The 18,775-nt window shown below is 52.1% G+C and overlaps 1 protein-coding gene across 2 annotated transcripts; it reads right to left on the bottom strand.

The window, feature by feature from the left end:
* On the bottom strand, nucleotides 1-15,307 carry TCN2 (transcobalamin 2). Of its 2 annotated transcripts, none has more exons than XM_045887318.3 (10): nucleotides 15,208-15,307; nucleotides 14,712-14,853; nucleotides 10,688-10,880; nucleotides 9,814-9,983; nucleotides 8,651-8,812; nucleotides 7,389-7,561; nucleotides 7,070-7,256; nucleotides 5,963-6,128; nucleotides 3,268-3,383; nucleotides 1-596 (listed from the first exon to the last, which is right to left on the bottom strand). In XM_045887318.3, the coding sequence occupies exons 2-10, from the start codon at nucleotides 14,773-14,775 to the stop codon at nucleotides 535-537; spliced, it is 1,293 nt and encodes a 430-aa protein (XP_045743274.1). In that variant the 5' UTR covers nucleotides 14,776-14,853; nucleotides 15,208-15,307; the 3' UTR covers nucleotides 1-534. The 2 variants fall into 2 exon arrangements, with proteins under 2 accessions (XP_045743274.1, XP_064434751.1); XM_064578681.1 differs by lacking the exon at nucleotides 15,208-15,307 and adding an exon at nucleotides 15,145-15,161.
* Between the last annotated feature and the right edge of the window lie 3,468 nt (nucleotides 15,308-18,775).

Raw genomic sequence — 18,775 nt, 5'->3', positions numbered from 1 at the left:
GCAGGTGCACAATCAACACTTTAATCATTTCAGAGGCAGGCTTTGAGCAGCTCGGCAGAGCCCCCACCAGCCACTCTGCCAAGGCCAGCACCGGGGCCACCGCCCTGAAGGCCGGAGTAGAGAGCTGGGGTCGGGACTGCAGCCCCTGGGCCACACAGGTCTCCTTGCAGGACCCCAATCCCAGAGGGGGCAGTACTCACAACACCAATGGCCGTGACTTCTCCTTGTGTTGAGGAGTCTGAGATGCTTCAGACCCTTCAGACTATGAGTGGCCTTCAAGGGATGCCTGTGTGGCCAGGCGGGGCCGGACTCGAGCAACAGCCCTCCCAGGAAGATGCGTGGTTCCCTGATCCAGGGTGGATGGTGGCTGAGGACCTTTGCAAGGGTAGTAGCTGGGTAATCCAGGGGACACTCCTCCAAGGACACATGAGGTAGCAGCAGGATTGGGCATGTATGTGCCTGTTACAGCGATGTCTGGAGGGAAGGCGGAGGCCCAGCAATGGGCCAGGCTGCTGGCGTGGGTGAGCCCAGGGGCTACCAGCTAACCAGCCTCAGCTCGATGGTTTCTCCATCCTTGGGGATATAGTCAGCAATACCTGCAGAAACAGGTAAGCAGAGGGGTTAGCAGGGGAGAAAATCCCACCCCCCACCCCACCACCTCTTCTTATGGACAAGCACCCTGAGGCCAGGGTCTATCAGATCCACTCAGGGCTTGCTGGTGGGAAAGTGGGCGCTGTCCAGAACCAGTCTGGAAACTGAAATCAGCTGTGACCTCAGGGCTCCTGAGGCCCACAGGCTCATTTTACAGTGGGGGAGGCCCCCAGGGAGGGGGGCCGGGACAGCATTCTGGATAACCAACATGGGGTGAAAGGAACCAGAGACCCTTGACAACACCTGACGGGCAGGGTCACTGTCTTCAGGGTCCCTTGAGGGGCCATCAGGAAGGGGGATTTGCTCAGTGTGGTCTGGAGGGAGAACCAAGACCACAAGTGAAGTCTGCTGGAGCCAGCCTCCACTCACTAGAGACAGTCAAGTCCCAGCTCTGCACTCGTCAGCGGTGTGACTCTGGGCAAGTTATTTCACAATGGTGAGTGCTGGCATTCCCACTTCTGAAATGAGGACAATAATGGTATCAACAACCAGGTGCTCCTTTTTTCCCCATGAGAGTGGGCTTCCTGCTGGACCAGGATGGGGCGGGTGGGGGGCGTGGAGGACACAATGATCCACATCTGTCTCATGATTGAGTCCATCGGGCTTTTGCCCCAGGCTACACCCTCCAGCCCGGGCTTTATCAGTAATAGAGGCCAGATCTGGGGTCTCCATCTGCCCCCTCTTTGTTTTACTTCTCAGTCTGTTCAGAAGCAGGCAGGGAAAAAGAATGCTTTTTCTTGGACTCCCTCAGAAAGGCCCACTTTCTGGAAAGTACTTGGCCCAATGCCTGGCACTTGGTAGGTGCCCAACAGAAGCTCCAGATAGCAAGAGCAGGGACAGAGGACCCTTCAGAGTCTGTCTGGTGACTGGGCTGATGCACAAGGATGCTCATGACAGCTTGAGGCGTAGGCATTAAAACCCTAAATATCTAGCAGGAATCAAGAAGCTGCAGCCTCGCCATCTCACTCCACGCCCCTCTGCAGCACGAAGTGCCGAGGCAGGCCCTGACTGGCCCACACCAGTCGTGTGGCAATCCTTGTTCTCTAGCCGACGGTGGGTGCAGAACCTGGGCCATCTCCTAACAACGGGGATGGGTCCAGGAATGTGCCTGTGTCCCAATTCCACCTCTGTCTGCTTGGGGCAAAGTTTTAAAAGGGAGCTGCCCTGGGAAGACACAAGAAGGGTGAGGAAGCCAATAAAAAGAGGCGTATGGAGTCACAGGGGAGCAGGGCTGGAGCCCAGGTTACACCAGCCCCAAAGTCCTCATTCCCTCTTGACCCTGGTCACTCGACCCCAACGAATGTCATATAGTGGAAGTTGGTTGGCACTGTGTTTCCTGTTATTTGCAGCCCCAAACACCCTCATGAGTGATAAATTCTACGTGGCTATTTCAAAGGAAGGGGAAGATCTACATATAACAACATAGAAAGATGTCCACAATACATTAAGAATGAAAAAAATAAGTTGCAGGGCGCCTGGCTGGCTCAGTCAGAAGAGCAGGCGACTCTTGATCTCATGGTCGTGAGTTAGAGTCCCACAGTGGGCACAGAGCTTACTTTAAAAAATAAATAAATGAGGGGCGCCTGGGTGGCTCAGTTGGTTAAGCATCTGCCTTCGGCTCAGGTCATGATCCCAGCGTCCTGGGATTGAGTCCCACATCGGGTTCCGTGCTCAGCAGGGACCCTGCTTCTCCCTCTTCCACTGCCTGCCTGTCTGCCTACTTGTGATCTCTCTTTTTCTGTCAAATAAATAAATGAAATAAAATGTTTTTCAAAAAAAGAAGAGAATTTTTAAATTTTATTTATTTATTTATTTTTTAAGATTTTATTTATTTATTTGACAGAGAAAGACTCAGCGAGAGAGGGAACACAAGTCTGGGGGGTGGGTGGTAGAGGGAGAAGCAGGCCTCCCGCTGAGCAGAGAGCCCGATGCAGGGCTCGATCCCAGGACCCTGGGACCATGACCCGAGCTGAAGGCAGACGCTTAATGAATGAGCCACCCAGGAGCCCCAAGAATTGTTTTTTTAAAGTTGCCAAACAGTATACAGAGCTGTGCCACCCAGTATGCTCACATTAGCCACACATAGCTATTGTGCATTTGAAGTCTTAGAACAAAACAAGCATGCAAAAATGTCATTCATAATTTTACATTGATTATATCTCGGAATAATAGTATCTTGTGTATTTGGTTAAATAAGATATATCGTTAATATTAGTGTCGCCATCTAGAACATTTAGAATTACACTAGCATATCGTTTCTGTCAGACAGCATCGCTACAGAGCTCGGCTCCGTTTTTATGAAAAAGCTTACATATTTAAAAAATTAGCTGGAAGAAAATACGCCAACAGTTAAAAGAAGTAATTTCTGGGGAGCAAATGATAGGTGATTTTAATTTTCCTTTTTTGCCTATCTGATTTCCTAGAGTTGCCCCAATAACTTATGTAAAAGTTCTTAAGCGCTCAGGTCAGTAAGTCAGAAGCCACCTGGAGCATCAGTGATGACCTGAGGCTGAGGCCCAGAAAGGCTCAGGGGAAAGCCAAGGTGAGCCGGGGAAGCCTCGCCACAACAAGGCCGGTTGGGGCAGGTGTCCAGAGGTGGCTGGCCACCAGACTCACCTTCTAGCAGTGGGGTGTCAGGGGCTTGGAGGAGCTGCCAGAACTCACGTTCCCCAACTTCTTTCCCCATCACGGAGGTCAGGTAGGGTCCTGACAAGGAGTTCTGGGTTCCATACCTACCAAAGAGAGAGGCAGAAGAAGTGACTTTTGCTTCCATTGACCCAAGGGCAGAAACGGAACTACCCCCACCAGGGAAGTCCTGGCCTCTCCCTCAGGGCTGGCGCTGGCCAAATCCTTTCCAGGCCACAGGCATTCACCACCGTCCCTCTTCTGCCATGCCCTGACATGGGACTTCACCTCTCCACACTGACCCGGACCATGGCCTACAGGAAGGGACACCTGTTACATGACTGGCTCAGCAGCTGCCCCCTCTCTGGGAGCTGACGTTGCAGGGGTGAGGAGCAGAAGCCACCAGCACCACATATAAGATGCCAGTGCCCGATGAGAGAGGGCGAAGCAAGAATGCAGAGAAGCCCAGATGTGCGAGACAGAGACACCTGGTGGTGGCAGTGGGTCTCTGCGTCTGGAAGTTTCTGTGGCTCAGTGACACTTCCCTCTTCTTATGGCTGGGTGGCTCAGTCTTCTCTCCGATTCTACACACCCCATGCCCCCCGTTACCAGAGAGGGTTGGAGTTAGGTTTCTGGCCTTTGTGACCTAGAGACTCCTTATTCACACCACCCCCTCCCTGAGTTCCTTGCCGCCAACTGTGCATTTCTCCAAACCATGTGGACGTGGCTGCCAGAGGGGTCCTCTTAAAAGCCCATGGGTCATGTTCTTCCTCTCTCCAAAAGGCTTATCAATGGTTATGTCTTAGAGAGGGAGGTTTTTATAGTTTTAAGAGACAGAAAACCACTCAGGGTGACTTCGTCCAAGGGAAAAGTGTTGTTTGAGGGGGTGTCGTGGAGCAGACCCCATTGCCCTGTCATCCCTAACTCTGTGGGTCCATGTGGCTGCTTAGAGCACGTCTCCCTGTTTCTCTCTCTCCCCTCTCTTTCTCTCTGGATCTTTCTTTCTGCAGTCCAGCTTTCTCTGCCTCCAGACATATAACCTTACTGCCTGGCCTCCACACCCAGTTCAGGCACCCACCTCCACTGACAGAATTGTTTCCCTGATGTCTCCTGGAGTTCTGAATCAGAACGTTAAGTACTATTTTTTTTTCATTTTGATGATGTTATTCAGACATGAACGCCAGCAGGGTCTGCATATTCTCAATGTCTGCTGGATGGCGGCCTGCCAAGGTGCTCAGTGTGTGTGGCCTCTGGGGCTGTGTGGGCCCCCGTAAGCTGCAGGCTACTGGGAAGAGAGCTGAGGCGGGCTTAGTAGTGAATGGAGTGTTCAGGGCCAGGGAAGGGCCTATGAAGTCACAGCTACCTGGACAAACTCAGGGTTGACAGTAGCTCAGGCCCAAGTAGCTGAGAGCATAGGGCTCACCCCATGCCTGGCCATGTACACCTGCTCCTCAGCAAATAGTCCTTATTTGAATGTTATTCTTTTTACATTTTATATCTATTTGCAGAGTTGTTTAGGATTTATAGATGTCTGGAGCCAGAAAAAGAAGGAACTTTTAATAGTAAACATAATAGCACACATCTAAGTCATAGTATAACAGAAATATCCTGGGGTCTGTCTGGGAGAATTTTTGTTCTTTAAAGGGGGTCTTTGTATATCTCTGGCCTGAAATTCCCTGACCTGGACAAATGCGAGGCACCAGCTGTGGGCCCTCCCTGACTGCAGGGTGCTGTCCTTTGGGAACTCCAGGTGGATGCAGAAATTAGGGCTCTCTCAAACTGAGGCATATCTTTCTAGAAAAGTCTGGGGTCTGGGTGACCCGGTGGAAGGCACTCAACTCCTCTGGTTCATATTCCCCATTGGTAACACAAGAATCCCATCCATGTTATTTAGGCATGGACATGGCTGGGCAGAAATGCTTGGCCCCAGACTTGTCGAATCTTGTCAGGGTGAGAGGCAAGTTTAAGGATGTTGCCCAACCTCCACATTCTACAGGGGACTTGCCCAGGGTAATTCATCACAGGAATGAGGCCAAGATCACCTGATGATAAAAATTCTGATTCTTATATAAGCTAACCTGTGGGGCACCTGGGTGGCTCAGTCGTTAAGCGTCTGCCTTTGGCTCAGGTCATGATCCCAGGATCTTGGGATCAAGCCCCGCATCGGGCTCCCTGCTCCACACGAAGCCTGCTTCTCCCTCTCCCACGCCCCCTGCTTGTGTTCCCTCTCTCGCTGTGTCTCTGTCAAATAAATAAATAAAATCTTAAAAAAAAAAAAAAAAAGCTAAGCTGTATTGAGATTACTAAGTATGGGGGGCCACATCCTCTTTGTGCACTAATTCCCGGACTCCTTGCATGGACCCTGCAAGGAGCAGGGCACAGCTCATGTTCTCACTGGATTACAGGTAAATAACTGGTTCCGGGTCCCTAGTGGGGGAGTGGTGGAGCTAGGATTCCAATGCGGATGCTCTGCCCCCAGAGCATGTTCTCAGAGCCACTGACAATGCTGGCCCACAGCTCCCAATTTCCACTATACCCCGGGCCATTCAGGGGTGGAGAAGGAGGAAGCAGAGCCTGGCCAGACACCTCTCCCAGGGGAACCTCCTCTTCCATCCCCATCCCATCCACACCCTGTTTCAGGGATGTCGGGTCAGGTGGGGTGAGGGCTGGGAAGTGGGGGTCTCACGTGAATCTTGTGAGCTCCTGGGCCTTCTTAAGGACATCTTCCAAGGAGGACCCAGCAGGGACAGATATGGCATGTCTGTATGGTGGCAAGACACTGGGGACCTTCAGCATGACACTGATGAGCGCTTGGGTCTGTGAAGGAGTCTCCACAGCTGGTTGCAACAGGACTAAGCCAGGGAGAGAGGAAGGGGTAGCTGGTGTGAGGGCAGGGGGCCCGTGTTAGCCCTCCTTTCTTCCCTTGAAGACGCTGTGGCCCATCTCAGCCAGGATCACCACAGGATCCCAGCCTCCCCTGTCCTTTACCCCCCAAGTCCCCCGGCTGCCCAAGGTTGGGTCCCTCACTGGGTTTTTTTGCCTCCAGTACCCCTTCCCACCTATCTGCCACATAGCACCCCAGAGGGCTCTTTCTACAACTAGAATCCCTGCCCACATTACCTCTGAGGGTCTCCCCTCCTTTTCATTCTCCTGCTTGAATGAAAGCTCATTCCCCCAGACCCCACTCTCTAGTAGGAAACTTCCCCCAAATTTCAGCTTGCCCACCACGCTGTCATGGAGCCGCTTCTGGTGGACACACAGGACCAGGATGCCCAGGCCATACTGGTAGTAGCTGGTGCGGGGGTGGCCCTTGTGATTGGACCCTGGGAGGACCCTTTTACACCTCAGCACCTTTGTTTCTGCTGCCCACTCTCTGCCCTGCCCTTGCTACTGCTCTTCGCCACTGGAAAATCCCACTCACCAACTCAAGTCCTTCTCCCAGATGAAGCCCTGATTCCAGCTGCTAATTGGGACTCATTAGGATATATCAGCGCTACCCAAAATGTGTCTCTCCCCATTCATCCATTCAAACATTTCTGGACTGGGTATCACACAAGGGGCTGCAGACTCATGGCCCACCCAGAGCTCTCTCTTTGGTATCTCTCTCCCCACACCGTGGCTTTCTGGAAGCTCTGACTGCATCTTCACTGCCAGTGTGTCCCACATGGACCCGCAAACCCCCGTTGACTCAGCAAATCAGGATGAGGCAACCTCCCTTCCCTGGGACATGCAGACTTCAGGAAGCACTGAGCAGACTGAAAAGAAGAGGGCTCCCGTTGAAAGGCCCAGCTACCTCTTGGTGCCTCGCAGTCTGGGGAGATGAGATCCACATAGCTCTTGCCGTTCAGGACAGGCAGCAGCTGGGAAATGATGAGAACATTCTTGAAGGCCCCATCCTGCATACTGGCCAACAGAGCAGCTCTTGCCTTGAGGCATGCTGTGCCCAGCTTCTTTTCAGGCATGAAGGAGTTCATCAGTAACTGGTGACAGAATGGGGAAGAGAAGGAGGAGGTGGGTCGGCTGGCATGGAGGAGCCAGGTCTTCCAGCCCCTGACCAGGCCACCGCCCACCGAACACCGGGGTGAACTCTGGCCCCATGCTCTCTTTACTACCTGCAGCGCCAGAGGTGTGCTGTAAACATTCCCAAAGTGGCCTTCAGGGGTCTGGGCCTTCAGGATTTTCTCTTGTACTGTCCTAATGGCCAGGGTGATCCGGTGTCCCTGATTGGGGTTGAGGTTGGAGCGCTCCAGACAGGTGAAGGCCAAGCCCGCCATGGCCACTGTGTCTGCAAGGGACAGAGCCAATTGGGGTCAGTCTAGGCAGGGCCCTGGGGCAATGGGCTGCCACCAGAGGCTTGAAGAAGGGGCATGGTCAGATCAGCATTTTAGAACGTTTTCACCAGCAAGGGGGACCAACTCAGCCCAGTTTGTCCAGAACTTTCCCAGTTTGGCCACTGTAAGTCTGCTGTCCTGGGAAGCCCCTTAGTTCCAGGCAAACAATGGTTGGTCACCCTTCCCCTGTCTACTGTTTAGGAGTTAGAGATTAGGGAGAGAGCCTGGAGGAGGGAGGCCCAAGAGGCTTTATCCTACACCCCTCATTCCCAAATCTGCCTGCACTTTATAATCACCAGGGAAGTTTGGAACAGACGGATAGCTGGGTCCACCCCAAGGTGATCTGATATCATAGGTCCAGGGTGCTGCCTGGGCCCTTCAGGCTTTAAACCCCACCAGCCCCTGCCCCCGCCCAGAGGTGATTTACTGGGCCCACAGTGGTTTTTCTACAAGCCTCAGGCAAGAGCAAGCTCTCTGCAGTATCTCCTCACCCTCCCAACCTACCCCATCCTACCCCCACCCTAGGCGAGGCACACTCTCACAGAACGCCCACCTACAAGAGACCCTGAATCACGACGACAAGAAAGAGCACTGGAGGCCCAAGGTAACACAGTGAGGTAGCAGCTCCAGAATCCAGGTCTCAGGCTTCCCAGCTCATATGAGGACAAGACCATAGCTTTGTATCCAGAACTTTCTCCATGCCAGGCACCATGACAAGCCCTTGACTTATAAGGTATCTTCTATCAAGATACTGCTGGGAGGTTATTTTACAGCAGAAGCTGAGCCAAAAAGACCAGCTGACTTGCCCAGGGTAGCCTACAATAATTGTGTGACAGAGCTGGGGTCAGGGTCCCAGGCCTGCTTCAACACTGGCTCACGACCACCATACCCCACACACGAGCCCTCACCATTTCACTCCTAAGGAATTCATAAGGAAGGGGTCCCAAGGAAAGGTGAGCATGGGGCAGGGGGTGGAGGCCTTCAGTTGGAGCTGGGGACTGGCGGAGTGCCAGCCTGGCTTTCGCAGGGCCTCGCCCACTCACCCACAGAGAGGGGGCCCCGGGGCAGATGTTGGTCGTGTTCCACGGCGTACAGGAGCTTGCCCACCACGCTGTCATGGAGCCGCTTCTGGTGGACACACAGGGCCAGGATGCCCAGGCCATACTGGTAGTAGCTGGTGAGGGGCTGGCCCTTGTGACTGGACCCTGGGAGGAAGAAGACCATGGGGCAGGGGCTTCATGCTGGGCCTGAGGGGTTGCCTCTCTGCCCCCCTCCCAGCAACCAGACCAGTCAGCACATGGGACCCCACTGCCCACACTTCCCAACACCCTCCTCTGGGTCATGGGATCCTTCATTCCTTCATTCCCTCAACCCATTCTTGCTGAGGATCCACTCCGTGTCAGGTACTGTGCTCAGAGTGGTGATCGGCCAGCCCTCCAACAGTAACACAACCTGCACCCACGTCAGCATGATTAGAACTGAAATGTGGACCAAGGTCTCTGGGGCCAAAGAGTAGAGGTCTTTGAGTAGCTGGGAATCAGGGCAGGATTCTCTAAAAGGCAGTGATACTGGGGAGGTGGGGGTGAGGAGGAGCTAAGGGGGAGCAGGAAGCTAGAAGGGGAAGGAAACCTTCCAGATAGAGAGAACATATACGAAGACCCTGATCTGCAAGCTGAGAAATCAGCGTGGCCAGAGCCAGAAAGGCAGGTGCATGGGTGAGCCAGGGAGTGGGCCAGCAGGTCCTGAAGAGGAGAAAGGGGCAGACAGACGAGGCTGAGGGGCTGTGGACACAGCAGTGAGTAGCCTGTGCAGGGTTTGAGCAGGGCTAACCAGATCAAATTTAGATTTCAAATGCTTGCCCTGGCTGTCATGTGCTGGGTCAAATCAGGCAGCAGGAGAGTTAGCAGAGAGAGGCTGAGGAGTAAGCAGTATGGAGGCCATGCAGTTGTCCCAGAGGTAGACAGTCAGTTCAGTCGTGGTGGCTGAGCAGAACTTGCCAACAGAGTGCATGTGGGGTACAGGAAAGGCTTGGTCAAGGATGGTGACTGCAGCAGGCCCAAGCCTCTAGGTGGGTAGTGAGACAGGCAGAGTGGAGGGTGGGAAAGAAGCCTGGGGGGAAAAAACCCAAAGTTCTGACTTAGATGCTTCCCCAGAGAATGTTATCTGATGAGGGCCCCCCCACACTTGGCAGACCATGTCCTCTCACCAATGGCCCTCTTCTCGTCCTCCAGGAACCGCTTCAGCTGTGAGACCAGCCTGTCCCCCTTGTGGCCTCCAACAAACTCACAGTTACCCCTGAGAGCCAGCAGGTAGAGGGCCACCTGACCCATGGAGGGCTTGGCCTGGTTGTTACTGTTGTCATCATTGATGGCAAGCCTAGGACAAAGCCAGTAAACAACACTTCTGTAAGAAAATGCCACCTTTGGTAAGCCTGGGTTGGGACACCTCCCCCCAACATCATAAAGTGAAAAGAATCCTAATAATTAGAAACTTTGCTAGAACTACCAAAAGTAGATGAGTCAGCTCTGCATGTTGTAAGGTGCATGCCATACATATTTCATAAAGATAAAAAAATTAGACTCAAGGACAAGTCCCAAGGGCTCTGACGTCCGTGACCTATGCTTGCCCCCACGATTTTGATCACCCTTTGTCCACACAGCCCTCCCTTTCTTCCCTTTCCCTGCTCTGTGTCTGCTTCTTGAGAGGGAGTCCAAGCAGGAGATGCTTCAGGGTGGTCCTGATCCTTTACCTCTCATTCAAACTCCCACACTGAGCCTCAGAACAGGCCTCCCCTTAATGCCCCCTGGAAAGGGAGCACAAAGTTAGATGCTGCTAGATGCTGCTTCTGGGCTCAGTAGTGGGGGGGGGGGTGCGTAGACTGTGATCATGGATCAGTGATATCTGCCTCCAGTCTAGTCAAGCCAACCCCATTCTACAGATGGAGAAAGTGCCAAAGGAGACAAAACTTGCCCAAAGTCTCCCCAACAAAGCAGTGGCAGCCCAAACCAGAACACAGGTCTCCTTTCCCTTAGGAGGTAGAGCAAGACATAGAGAAAGGAGAAGAAAGTGAACAGCGATACCCCAGGACGCTCTGCTGGTAGTTGAGCTTGAGGATGTGCAGATAGAAGGCCTCCCTGGCCCCGGCCTGCAGGCTGGAGAGGCGTAGGCCCACGTAGATACTGGGGTTCAGGTACTCCACGGAGAGCCAGTCCATCCAGGGCAAGAGGCGCTGGCCGAGCCTCTCCACCAGCTTGCTATCCACCTCTGGTATTTCTTAGGAAAGAGAACAATAGGTCAAGTGAGGTTGCAGAGCCAGGCCACCAGCAAGGAACTGCTTTTACCTTACCGGAGCCTTCTCCAGGGAATAAACATCTCTACTCCGTCTCCACCTAGCACATATCCTACTTGTATGGGAAAGTAAGGCTGTAATGAAAGGCGGCAGGTGAATAGGGGAAAGCAGGTATCCCAAAAGAGCAGTTGGAGTGGGCTAGGGAGAGGTGGTGGGCCGAGGGCAGAGGAAGCCAGTACCAGGCGACCACTCTGCCGCCAGGAGTAACAGAGAGTGGAGCTCAGCCTCGCAATGTGCCCCAGGCACTGCACCTGACCTCACCTGGCCCTCACGCCAGCCCTGTGGCATCGATACTGTCATCACTGCCTTGTGCAAAAGAGGAAGCAGACGTTCAAAGTCATGTTGTGTCTTCCACAGGCTGCAGAGCCAGGGATGAACCTGCCTGCAAAGCCCCTGTTCTTTGGTGCTCTGCCGAATCCATGTACCAAGACTGCAACCCACACAGAACGTGTTACACACCCAATTTTAAAATACTGCAGGCTGGGACACCTGGGTGGCTCAGTCTGTTAAGTTTCTGCCTTCGGCTCAGGTCATCATCTCAGGATCCTGGGATCGAGCCCCGCACTGGGGGTGGGGGGTGGGGATTGTCCCCACTCAGCAGGGAGTCTGCTTGAGGATTCTCTCTCTCCCTCTGCCTCTCCCCCAACTCTCTCTAAAATAAGTAAAATAAATCTTTAAAAAACAAAACAAACAAACAAACCCCACTGTAGGCTGCCCATGGCTAACTGGGGCTGTCTGGTGAGCTTCCTCTGTGCAGATCTCAAAATAAAGCTTTTTTTGCCACATCTTTGTAGGTGAAGAGGAGACTGAAGGGTGCATCCGTAAAAAGCCATCATCGTTGGCAACCATTTCTCTGTGTGCTTTGGGGTTTGCCTGAATCATGAAAATGCTGAAAAACTGGGGAAGCTGAAGTCTCAGGGGCATTTCCCAGCCCCAGCTGACCCTGCCTGCTTCCTTTAGGGAAGGAACCTGAGCTCAGTGGGTGGCCTGGGAGGCACTTTGGACTCTCCCCCATTTACTGCCTCCCAGTTATCTGCAGGGCTCCAGCTGCCTCCACTGTGGCTGTGCCTCGTCCCAGGATGCTGGGCAGGCTGCCCCTCCCAGGGAACTGAGCCCAGGAACTGCCGCTAGAGCTCTTCACCTGCTCAAGGACCAGGGTTCCTCTCGTAACAGGCCCATCCCTCTTGGTTTGGGTCCCACCATCATTTTTTTTTTTTTTTTGTAAGTAATCTCTATGCCCAATGTGGGGTTCAAACTCATGACCCTGAGATCTAGAGTCGGCATGCTCTGCAGACTGAGCCAGCCAGGCGCCCCTATAGGTCTCACCATCTTATGCCCGTTTTCCCAAAAGTCACAGGTATCTGTTGCTAAAGGGGCTAGAGGGGGTGGGGGTCGGGGACAGGGGTTGCTTTTCTTTTCCTTTCACATCCTCAGTGCCTTTCTGGGGCTGCCTCCCATTTCTATAGGCATTTCCCCCTCTCTGTATGTCTCAGTCTCTACCTCTTTCAGCCTATCCTTCTGGTCATCTGTCCCCCTGTACCTCTCTTTCCCTCTCCCTTTCCTTCAAACTGGTAGGGGAGCCTCACCCCAACCCCAGGCTCTGCCCTCTAGCAGGTGAGTCAGCCCTGGGATTAGAAGTGATAAGAAGAAGAGCCAGAGCTATAAAGAGAGGCTCATAACCACAATTCAGCCTCCTTAAAAGGAAGGAGCCGGGCAAATTCACCTTGGTCATAAAAGTGGCCCAGGGCGAGCTCCCTCCCATGGGGCCTCTTGCTCACAGGGCCACGCAGCTCTGCCAGCTGACCGGCCTTGACATTCCCAAGCACAGGAGCCCACCCTGGGCAAAAGCATTAGTGCAGCATTCTTGTCAATTTTACAACCACACAGAGCTTCGAGCTGGTAAAGTTTGAGCGGTGGGATCCTCCGCACCACACCAAGGAGGAAGGCAGGGAAGAATTCTTAGCCCATTTTGCAGTGGAGGGAATGAGGCCTGAGCAGCTAAGTGGCTCAGCTGTAGGGGGCTGCACCCCCAAACCTGATCCAGGGCTTCTGTCGGGTCTATGGGCCAACTACTGAATGGTTCATGCCCAGTGAGGTCTGGGTCCCAGGTCTCCCCTGGGGACTGTCTGGACGGGAACCAAGAGCCAAGGGCTGAGGGGTCTGGTTGCACTTATGGAACACAGGTTGGAAGCTCCTGGTGCCCAGGGAAGACCGTGGCCCGGAGTTCTGAGAACTGAGTCCAGCAAAGCCCTGGAAAGCTGGAGTGCCTTGGCAGGTCACCTGGCTTCTCCAACCTTTGACTGACTCATCTGTCACCTGAACCTGCCTCTCAGTTTGTCCAAAGATAACAAGAGACCATACAAGGAGGGAAGAGAGGTGGGTAATCCCAGAGCACAGAGGCTTCCCTGCCTGCCTCCTGCTTTCTGCCTATCTCCAGTGCACAAATAGCCCCAGGCTGCATTCAGACTCCAAGACCGGTCCCAAGAGGCCCCTGGGGACACTGGGACACAGAGCCGAAGCAGCCAGGCTCCTGTGCGTGCAGTATACCACAAATGCCTTGCCATGACCTGCCACCTACGCTTCTCTCAGACTCGTCTCGTCTCCGTTAAGGGTGCCCGCGTACTCACTTCCCTCTGCCTGGGATGCCCCCCACTCCTTTTCATGTCAGCTCCTTTTCCTCCTCTGGGTCTCAATCCCCCTGTCATGCCTGGTCCTTGGAAATCCTTCCCTGAACTCTCTCCCTGTGGAGAGTGGCCCCCAGCTCTCTACCTCCGTGCCTGGTTCGCTTCCTTTGGCACTCCCTGCAGCCCCCAAACACAGCACTGATTTGCGTCTTGACTTTTTTGTCTGTCCCCTTTACTATAACAGATGCATTCGGAGGACAGGGATGGGACCGGTCTTCTCTTTGTTCTTTGCCCAAAGCCCAACACTGCACTGGCTCAGAGAAGCCTCAGTCAATGCATGTTGAATGAGTAAATAAATCCATGACTGGATTAATGGGAGCATTTCTGTCTGGTGGCCTGTCAGATGTATACAGTTGACCCTTGAACAACGTGTGTTCGAACTACGTGGGTCCGCTTATATGTGAATTTTTCTTGATATAGTACAATACTTTAAATCTATGTTTTTTTTAAGATTTTATTTATTTATTTGAGAGAGAGCACAAGCAGGGCGAGGGGCAGAGGGAGAAGCAGACTCCCTGCTTCTCCCCGGACGCCAGGCTCCGGGGCTGGATCCCAGGACCCGGGGATCATGACCTGAGCCGAAGGCAGACACTGAACAGACTGATCCACCCAGGTGTCCCAAATCTATTTTCTTTTCTTTGTGATTTCCTCAATAACATTTTCTTTTTTTTAGCTGACTTTATCATAAGAATACAGTATATAATACATATAACATACAAAATATGTGTTGTTTATCTTATTAGTAAGGCTTCCAGTCAACAGTAGGCTATTAGTAGTTAAGTTTCTGGGGAGTCAAAAGTTATAGATGGATTTTGGACTGTATGGAAGGCCGGCAGCCCTAACCCACCTTGTTCGAGGGTCAACTCAGGGTCAATCTCAACACAGTGTGTCAAACACTGAGGTCCAGCTAAGTCCCAGCTGCTGTGGAAGTCCAAAGGGGCAGATAAATCGTACCCTCCCAAACATTCGAGCCTCAGTTTCTCCAGCTACATAATGAGGGGTTTGGACAAGACAGTCCTCCCCCGTAAGGCCCCAGGAGGAAAGAGGCACAGGGTAGATCTGGTTACTCACCGCATATATCAGCGAGAGCCCCCAGGCCCCCAAGGAGGAAGAGGAGGGCCCCAAGGTGCCCCATGGCAGGAGCGGATGGGTGAGCAGCGGGCAGGAAGCACCACAGACTCCTAGGGCTGGTCTTGCACAGCTGGTCACTGCTCTGAAAGAGGCAGCTTCCTGTCACTGATTAATCCCTCCACGCCCCCAGCAGGATGCTGCTAAATCAGCAGAGAGGAAGGGGAAAAAGATCTGTAGCTGAGGTGAAAGCAAGGCCAAAGAACAGAGGAAGGAAGGGCAGAGTCGTTTTCCGGGAGGAAGGGAGCCGGGGGTGGGGCGGACAAATAGGAATGCTGTGAGACGTCTTGAGGCCGGCCACATTCAGTCCCCGCTGCCTACAGAGCGCTGGGCAGGCACAGAGGGCCTGACATCTGATCTGCCCACGTCTGTTCACCTGCGCCTGCGTGGTCGCCCCCTCACTGTTCCAGCGGTGGACAGGCAGGGTAGGGGTGCCTACCTGGTGCCCCCCCAACAGAAGGAGTCCCTGGAAGTGCCCACCCAGAGGTCTGGGACAGGGAGCGGAACTGAGAGCTGTGGTGGTCACGTGAGCGACTGCTGGCGTCAGCAGTCCTTGGCCAGCCCCCTGGGCGTTGGGGTTGGGAGGGGTTGGACCCTGGCCAGTTTTCCCAACCAACCAGAAAGCGGGAGGCCTCCTGGAGACAAAGCAAAGAAGGAACAGGATTTAATCATTTGAGACACAAAGTCCTGGGAAGTGGGGCTACTTGTTAGGACTAGGAAAGTAATCTTTAAAAAAAAATCTCTGTAAGAAGAGAGAACAAAGGATTCCTCCTCTGCCTGACCTCACAGGAAACTCAATGTCCAAGAGTTAAGCATGGCGGTGCTGTGTGACCTTGTCCAGGTCACTTAACCTCTCTGAGTTTGAAATAGTTTCTCCTGTGTGAGATGAGAGGGTTGGACAAGATCATTCTAACCAAGCTCCCTTCCAGCTCAACCTGTGAAAATGTTGTCATCTTAAAACACCTCTAATTGGGGCGCCTGGGTGGCTCAGATGGTTAAGCGTCTGCCTTCGGCTCAGGTCGTGATCCCAGGGTCCTGGGATCGAGCCCCACGTCGGGCTCCTGGCTCAGCGGGGAGTCTGCTTCTTCCTCTCCCTCTGCCTCTGCCTCTCCCCCTGCTCATGCTCTCTAACTCTGTGTCTCAAATGAATAAATAAAATCTTAAAAAAAAAACAAAACACCTCTAATCATTTCCCCAATGAGATTTTTATTGCAGTCATGTTGTGGCTAATTGCCAAGGTTCATTCCTTCAAGATAATCTGGTTTTGTGCCTGATTTACCACAAGTCAAACTCTTCCCATTGACAAATACAGATATATGCATCTGTTTACGGAAGTACTTTACAAGTTACAATTAGATTGTCTGGCTCAAGAAGGCGAGGTGTGGCCCATGGGGTGAGGTTCTGGGGAATTAGGGAGGCCAGCTGGGCCCAATTTCTGCAGATTCTCAGGTTCAGACCTCCAGGGGAGCCCCAGCAATTTGTATGCAATGGAACTGCCTTGATCCAGAACAGGACTGCTTTGGCCCCCCCCAACCCTCTGTGGCAGGTGGTGGTGATTCTGGTTCCTGCCGCCTCCAGGAGGGCAGCCTGGAGAAGGTGAACATGGTGGAGGAGCTCCCCATCCCCCAGCCTCTGGGGAGAAGCAGCTTCCTTCAGCAGGGTCACCTCTGATTCCCATGGACTCAAACGTACTGTGGTGACCCACCAGGAAAGAGGTGCATTTCCCATAGCTATCAGGAACAGAATGACTGGGGGCAAAGGTGGGCTGTGTTAGGTGATACTGTCAGGAAAAGTAAAAAGGAAAGATGACTAAAATGTTTGGTTCAGGATTTCTATTTAGGAGTCTATACTAAGAAAGTGAAAATTAGTGTGGAATGAACAAGTGAAAGTCTGCCTGTCCATGCATCAGGAGAGGTACTGATGAAGTCAGCTGCAATGTTAACAGGAAACATTACTTTTCCCAAGGTCATGTTACAGCTGTGAAGTGTCCCAATAATCATGTTCTTTGAGTGACTATTACATTTTACTGAGATTTCTTCCCCCCCCCAATATCATAAATTTGCTGTTTTAAATCATAATTGTAAGAAAGAAACATGCCTGGAGGAGCTAAGTTACTTGAACACAGAGAAGCAGCCTGAGGTCAGAAGTTTCTGGACTCAACATTACACACCTATCTCTGTGGTTTCCAAGGGAACAGGACTCTGAGTCCACTTTGCTATCCAGATCTGAAGTTGACCCCTTTCACTCAGGCCTGCAATGTGCTGAGTCTATCAAAGCACTGCTTGGTTTACATTCACCTAACCCCCCAGCTTTTAGCCAAATGCTTTAATAACCTTTCTGTTTATGTGGTCAGACCCCCACAGTTGCTCTGCTCCATAAAGGAGCCTATAGATTCAAAACAGTTCCAAGGATCTGTCTGAGAAGTTCTCTTGGCACCCGCCAGCAGGGATCCAGTGTGTTCCCTCCAGGGGTCCTGGTCAGGACAACCAGCCTTTGAGGATGGAGGGAGGTTCAGGGGAAAGAAGGAAAGGCTGTCAAGCAGGATTACTCAGACTGCTGTGTCCCAGCACTGCATGGATTAAGATAGTCTATTAGTCTCGTGTCATGTGTAAGACTCTTTTCTCTTACTAAGCTGGAATCCAGACCTTTAGAAATTGGAAACTCACTAAGTGGATATTTAACTCTTCCCTATAGCCTTCTTTCCTGGATTTTCTTTTAAAGGTTTTATTATTTTTTAAGATTTTATTTATTTATTTCAGAGAGAGAGCACGAGAGGGGGTAGGGTCAGAGAAAGAAGCAGACTCCCTGCTGAGCAGGGAGCCCGATGTGGGACTTAATCCCAGGACCCTGGGATCATGACCTGAGCTGAAGGCAGAGGCTTAACCGACTGAGCCACCCAGGCGCCCTCTTTCCTGGATTTTGATAGTTAGTCATTAATAAGTGCTGAAATGGAATGAGCTCGAACCATATGCCAGCCACTGTTCTAAGCATTTCATAAGCATCCTCTTCTGATCCTAATGAGAAACCTATGAGTGTGGTATTACAGTCCCAATTTACAAGAAATGGGCTTGAAAAACCATCTTAGTATGTGGCAGAAGGAAATGGTAGCTCTTGGGGCACCTGGGTGGCTCAGTCATTAAGCGTCTGCCTTCGGCTCAGGTCATGATCCCAGGGTCCTGGGATCGAGCCCCGCATCGGGCTCCCTGCTCAGCGGGGAGTCTGCTTCTCCTTCTCCCTCTGCCTGCCGCTCCCCCCGCTTGTGCTCTCTCTCTCTCTGTCAAATAAATAAATAAAATCTTAAAAAAAAAAAAAAAGAAAGAATTGATAAGCTGAGCTTCATTAAAATTAAAAACTTCTAAAAAAATTAAAAACTTCTGCTCTGCTGAGGACACAGTCAAAAATGAGAAGACAAGGGGCGCCTGTATAGGGGTGGCTCAGTCGGTTAAGCATCTGCCTTCCTTCGGGTCAGGACATGATTCCAGGATCCAGGGATTGAGCCCCTCATCGGGCTTCCCATTGGTGGGAAGCCTGCTTCTCCCTCTCCCTCTGCCTGCCACTCCCCCTGCTTGTGTGCTCTCTCTCTGTCTCTCTCTGTCAAATAAATAAATAAAATCTTTTAAAAAATGAGAAGACAAGCCACCGACTGGGAGAAAATATTTGCAAAAGACATGATAAAAAACTGTTATCGAAAATATACAAAGAGGGGCGCCTGGGTGGCTCAGTTGGTTAAGTGTCTGCCTTCGGCTCAGGTCATGATCCCAGGGTCCTGGGATCGAGCCCCACATCGGGCTCCCTGCTCGTTGGGTAGTCTGCCCCTCCCCTTCCCCCCTTTCCCCCCACCCTGCTTGTGCTCACTATCTCTGTCTCCCTCTCAAATAAATAAATTCTTTAAAATATATATATACAAAGAACTCTTAAAACTCAACAAGAAAACAAGCAACCCATTTAAAAAAATGGGCAACACACCTCATCAAAGATGATAAATAAATGGCAAATAAGCATATGAA

This window comes from Mirounga angustirostris, unplaced genomic scaffold (genome assembly GCF_029215605.1).
Source record: "Mirounga angustirostris isolate CCGP_5_RB_7025 unplaced genomic scaffold, mMirAng1.0.hap1 SCAF_14, whole genome shotgun sequence".
NCBI classification, from domain to species: Eukaryota; Metazoa; Chordata; class Mammalia; order Carnivora; family Phocidae; genus Mirounga; species Mirounga angustirostris.
Note: the sequence above shows the minus strand (reverse complement) of the source record. Positions and strands in the feature narration are given on the sequence as shown.

Excerpts from the sequence above, each read along its gene's own strand:
- TCN2 (XM_045887318.3), bottom strand. The coding sequence starts at position 14,775 with ATGGGGCACCTTGGGGCCCTCCTCTTCCTCCTTGGGGGCCTGGGGGCT. Across the intron at positions 7,257-7,388 it reads GCACACCTCTGGCGCTGCAG|TTACTGATGAACTCCTTCAT; the intron begins GTAGTAAAGAGA and ends TTCTGTCACCAG. Across the intron at positions 6,129-7,069 it reads AGACTGCGAGGCACCAAGAG|TCCTGTTGCAACCAGCTGTG; the intron begins GTAGCTGGGCCT and ends TCCCTGGCTTAG.